This window comes from Colobus angolensis, unplaced genomic scaffold, assembly GCF_000951035.1.
Source record: "Colobus angolensis palliatus isolate OR3802 unplaced genomic scaffold, Cang.pa_1.0 Scaffold88, whole genome shotgun sequence".
Classification (NCBI taxonomy): Eukaryota; Metazoa; Chordata; class Mammalia; order Primates; family Cercopithecidae; genus Colobus; species Colobus angolensis.
In genome coordinates, this window is record NW_012122709.1 from 5087035 (window position 1) to 5092717 (window position 5683).

At 48.0% G+C, this 5683-nt stretch overlaps 1 protein-coding gene across 5 annotated transcripts in view; it reads left to right on the top strand.

The window, feature by feature from the left end:
- Nucleotides 1–3297: 3297 nt before the first annotated feature.
- HAUS4 (HAUS augmin-like complex, subunit 4) overlaps nt 3298–5683 on the top strand; it is an 11143-nt gene continuing 8757 nt past the window's right edge. For 2 of the 5 annotated variants that reach the window (XM_011930880.1, XM_011930882.1), the window contains exons 1-2: nt 3313–3531; nt 5272–5348. In XM_011930880.1, the coding sequence (XP_011786270.1) occupies nt 5294–5348 (55 nt within the window). In that variant the 5' untranslated portion in view covers nt 3313–3531; nt 5272–5293. Of the gene's footprint in view, nt 3718–5271; nt 5349–5683 lie in introns of all 5 variants that reach the window. The other 3 variants (XM_011930881.1, XM_011930879.1, XM_011930883.1) reach the window with 3 other exon arrangements.

The following is a 5683-nucleotide window of genomic DNA, read 5'->3' on the forward strand; positions in this document are numbered from 1 at the left end:
CCTGGCTAATTTTTTGTATTTTTAGTGTAGACAGGGTTTCACCGTGTTAGCCAGGATGGTCTTAATCTCCTGACCTCATGATCCACCCACCTCGGCCTCCCAAAGTGCTGGGATAAAAGGCGTGAGCCACTGCGCCCGGCCTTTTGCTGCATTTTTAACTGCCGAGATGGAGTATAGGCTTAACTTTCTAGTCTCATGTAGAGCTGGCCTATAAAATCCTTCACTTCAGTTGGTCCTATCTCCTCTTGGACCTAGAATGCAGTTTATACTCTCCTTGTCTCTGCTTCCATTTCCTGGGATGTTTCCTTCATTCTAAATGATCCAAATTTTCTCTGTCCTTTCAGGCACAATGAAAGTAAGATTTATTTCGTCTATCCTATCCTATTTCTGCAGAAAGAATTCTGTACCTTCTTCGTATTTCTCTAGTATTTATAATCTAAAGCGCTCTTTTGACACCTATTTGCTGCCTTGTATTATTTGCTTTTCATGTGCGTATGTCTTATCTTTTAGATTATGAACATCTTTGGGGCAAGGACTGGGTCATATTTATCTTTGTGTCTCTCCCAAGGCACTTAATAGGTGCGTAATAATGTCAATTTAAAACACCTCACTTTTAGTCTTTCCAATGCACTTTCTCAGCCATTATCTCATTTGATCATTACATCAGCACTATGAGATTGGAGGAGTTAGAAATAAGTTATTTCCTCCTTTTGACAGATAAGGACCCTGAAGCCCAAGGTCACACAACTTGTACAGACAGAGATGGAACAGATAATTGCACATGAAGGTCTGATCCAATTCAAGGCTTCTTTGCATCACTATCCCCTCTGTCCTGCTACCTGAAGACAGCCTGCTGCATCCTTCACCCCCTCATTCCCCAAAGTACTTTAGCCAAAGTTTTGTAGTACCATATTAGAGAACTTGACAAATCTGGGAGACAAAATTTCAGTAGATTTCCGATCAGCTCTGAGTCACCAAAGCATACTTGCTATTTTGTTCCAAGTGCTGTTTGCTATGGACATTATGCCTGATATTTAGCGTTGCTGTGCTACAGAGTTGAGGAAGCATAAATGATTTTTAAAAGCTTTAGAAAATGACAGCAGCTCAATATTAAGCATGAAAGGTGGCAGCTGATGAGCTGACCAAGAATACAAAATTTCTTCACTGGACCACACCATTCCTCTATGTATATTAATAGAACTCTCTAGCTGGTACTGAAGGAAAAGGTGAAACTCCCCGTCTCTCAGCACACCTAATGGAGATTCCTTCCCTACCACTCCAGGCTATTACCTTATCTGATGTAAGAGATGAGATATACTTGGCACAGTTTACTCAGCATTGCATATTTTCTTTCTTTCTTTTTTTTTTTTCTTAGAGACGGGGGTCATCTCACCATGTGGCCCAGGCTGGTCTCGAACTCCTGGGCTCAAGTGATCCTCCTACCTCGGCCTCCCAAAGTGCTGGGATTACAGGCGTGAGCCACTGCACCCTGCCTATTTTCTTTATATTTAATTTTTATTGAGACCGAGTCTCACTCTGTTGCCCAGGCTGGAGTACAGTGGCACGATCTCAGCTCACTGCAACCTTCACGTCCTGGTTTCAAGCGATTCTCCTGCCTCAGCCTCTGGAGATAATTTTTTGTATTTTTAGTAGAGAAGAGGATCTCACCAGGTTGGCCAGCCTGGTCTCAAACTCCTGACTTCAGGTGATCCACCTGCCTCAGCCTCCCAAAGTGCTGGGATTACAGGTGTGAGCCACCGTGCCCAGCTCTTTATTTTTTAAAATTTATATTTTTAAAATAATTCACCAAAGGTGGGGGTGAGAATGAGGGTTGGGTTTAAGATTAAGACAGGTGGGCCGGGCGAGATGGCTCATGCCTGTAATTCCAGCACTTTGGGAGGTGGAGGCGGGCGGATCACGAGGTCAGGAGATTGAGAGCATCCTGGCCAACACGGTGAAACGCTGTCTCTATTAAAAATACAAAAAAATTAGCTGGGCGTGGTGGCACGCACCTGTAGTCCCAGCTACTCGGGAGGCTGAGGCAGGAGAATGGCTTGAACCCAGGAGGTGGAGGTTGCAGTGAGCAGAGATCGTGCCACTGCACTCCAGCCTGGCAACTGAGCAAGACTCTCCGTCTGGCGGAAAAAAAAAAAAGATTAAGACATGTGAAAGATATTTGGCAGGGCAGATTGCTTGAGGTCAGGAGTTCGAGAGCATCCTGGCCAACACGGTGAAACCCTGTCTCTACTAAAAATACAAAAAATTAGCCGGGCATGGTGGCGGGCACCTGTAGTCCCAGCTACTCGGGAGGCTAAGGCAGGAGAATCGCTTGAACCCAGTAGGTGGAGATTGCAGTGAGTCGAGATCGTGCCACCGCACTCCAGCCTGGGCAACAAGGGCAAAACTCCGTCTCAAAAACAACAAACAGGCGAATGAGGAATGAGCGCTAATAGGGAGTCTGTGGTGGGAATTCGAGAGGAAGCTGACCCTGAGGAAGCTGCGTATGGTGCCCCGCATGGGCTGGGCTGGGCGGGCAGTGCCTCTGAGCCAGGCCCTGGTGAGGAGACTCGCGGCGTGGGTGGCAGGTCTGGGAAGGTTCCGTGAGCCACTGGGACAGGTTTAGGCCCCGCAAATGGCGACCTCGAACTTAACCCTTTGTGCCTCAGTTCTCCCCCTCTGTAAAATGAGTATGATGGTGACTTTCTCACAGGATGCTTTGAGAACTAAATGAGGCCTGGCAGGGCGAGGTGGCTCACGCCTGTAATCCCAGCACTTTGGGAGGCCGAGGCGGGTGGATCACGAGGTCAGGGGATCCATACCAGCCTGGCCAAGATGGTGAAACCCCGTCTCTACGAAAAATACAAAAATTAGCCGGGCATGGTGGCGGGCACCTGTGGTCCCAGCTACTCGGGAGGCTGAGGAAGAGAATTGCTTGAACCCGGGAGGCGGAGCTTGCAGTAAGCGGAGATTGCACCACTGCAACCCAGCCTGGGCGACAGAGCGGGACTCCATCTCAAAAACAAAACAACAACAAAAACTAAACGAGGCAAGGCAAGCAAAATGCTTGGCCTAGTGCCTGAGTCATCGTAGGCCCTCAATAAATGTTAGCAATTACTACCATTTTCTCAGCATCTGCCCTTCATTGGAGAGGCACTAAGGAGAAGGGGCAAAAAAGCCTTTCCGAGACCATCCTGTTTCCCAGTCCGGGTTCCACAACCCGAGCGTGCGAACCCAGGGCGTTGGGAACCCAGGGCGCGCACCCGTTGAGGGGCGGGGCCTGCCGTTCCCGCCTCGAATGTGGCCCCGCCTCCACCTCCTTCGACGCAGCCTCTAGTGCACTTTCGGCTCCTTTCCTTTCCCGGGCCTTCCAGTTTGGTCTTTCCGGGCCTCACTTCCCTCAGCCCCTTCGCCCGGCCCGAACGAGAGGTTCCGGAGCCCCGGCGCGGGCGGATTCTGGGGTGTAGACGCTGCTGACCAGCCCGCCCCAGCCGAGGTTCTCGGCACCGCCTTGAGAGCTTCAGCTGCCCCAGGGTGTGCAGGTTTGCTTTAGAGGGTCGGCGGGCGGGGCTTCGGGAAAGAAGAGCTCGGGGAGAGTCATTCCGGCCAGTCCCGGCCGTGGGCCGGAGAGTCGTCGCCCTTGGGAATCCTTGGCCGCCCAGACAGAAGGGAAGTAGGCGCGGGAGAGCCCGTTCTGCATTTTGATTCATCTCGGGCCCTGTAAGGGTCATATCTTGTGAAAATACCTGTAAAATCAATTTAATGTTCAGTGCAGCGTGTAAAGACAGCGCTAAGACTTTAAAAGACGTCTGAGTCAGAACATTTAAATGCTTGGGTCCCTGTAACAGCGTTTTAACACGTCTGAGTGCAGAGGGTGGAGAATCGAGCCTGATTGAGGTTCACGCCCTGTAACCTTTAAGAAGAGTAGAGAAAAGCACCCTAAAAAACGCAAGGGGACACTTACCCTAGGGAGGGACGAACAGCTGGCTTTTTGAAATTTGGGTTGGTCCTCATTTCCAAGTGCGAAATTTGCCTGCAAATCTTTTTATTTGCAGTCATAGATCAACGATAAACAGAATTGTTAAAACACTGAGCTTAACTAAGTAGTGGCTTTTGTTGACAAGTCGATTGTGTTATTAATTCTTAATGTCTCATCCAAGGCAGGAATCGTTATCTCCGTTTTGCAGGTGGAAAAAGTTTGGCACAGAAAAAAGCATTTTCCTTAAGTTCACAGAAGCAAAGGCCGAGCTGCAAATTAAGTCCCAGCATTCTGCCTCCTCAGCTGCGTCCCCCTCTAGACCACGTTAGAAAACAAATGAGTAGTTACTTTGATGTTACTCATAAAACGATCGAGTAAACCAAATGTTCTATAAACATGAAGCGTTAAATCATAATAACCTTCAATGCCTCTTCGGCTTCGGGAGGCTCAGCTGCCCTTTGGAGTTTGATACCTTACACAGAAAACGGGCAGAGCAAAAACATGTAATGTCAAGCGAAAATTTTTGTCGCCTGAGGCCAAACTGTGCCCATCTTTACCGCCCCTGTGTTGGTGTCATTCCTTTCAGCAAACTCCATGTTCTGGCAAAACACCCACAGCAGTCCCCGCTGCAGCCACATTACGCCTTTGCGTTACTGTTTTGCCACTGACCTCGCTGTCAGTCTTCTTGTCATGCTCTTTCCTCCAGGTAGGTTCTTTTTAGGCTGTTATGTGAAAACCAGTTGTTGTTCAAGTGTGGAATGATTTGTCGTTCCTGAAGGATGATTCTAGAGTTAACGATAAAAAAAAACTACCAACAGATCTTAGATGAAAGTTAAAGAAGCACAAAAAAAGTATTATGGAATTTGATAGCTGAGTTATTTGGGGGGGAAAAGTAGACTTTGATTTTTTTCCCTTTTCCCTCAGTTCACTCATAACTGGGAAGCTGCAGCTCAGTTTTAACTTTGGCATAATGGTGGTGGTGGTGGAGAATCTTCTTGTTTAGACACAGTGAATTGGAAAGCTCTCTTTTTAGGAGGCTCCTTTTGGACAGGTTGGAGCAAATGGAAACACGTGTGTGCTTAGAATGTGACATGTTTTGGCACTTGCAAATCTGTTTGTCCATAAAACTTGTGTAAGAGCTTGGGACCCGGGGTGTGTGATACAGGCCCTCTATAAAAGTCATCCTTGAGGTTCCTTCCCAGCTTGTAGACAACAGAAATTTGAACCTAAGATAGTGTCCTTGAAGTAGCCAGCTGTTTATTCATCTTTTTGTTTTCTTTCACTTGGTTCCACAGATTAGAATCCCAAGAAAATCAAATGGCATCCGGGGATTTCTGCTCACCTGGAGAAGGGATGGAAATACTTCAACAAGGTAAGAGTAGCCATTTGTAAAAGGTTTGATGATTTATCCAGAGAGGTCTTATCCAGGTTCTTGTGTTTTCTAGTAAAGAGGATTTATTGGCTCACACCTGTAATCCCAGCACCTTGGGAGGCCAAGGTGGGCGGATCATGAGGTCAGGAGATCGAGACCATCCTGGCTAACACGGTGAAACCCTATCTCTACTAAAAATACAAAAAATTAGTTGGGCATGGTGGCGGGCACCTGTGGTACCAGCTACTCGGGAGGCTGAGGCAGGAGAATGGCGTGAACCTGGGAGGCGGAGCTTGCAGTGAGCTGAGATCGCGCCACTGCACTCCAGCCTGGGC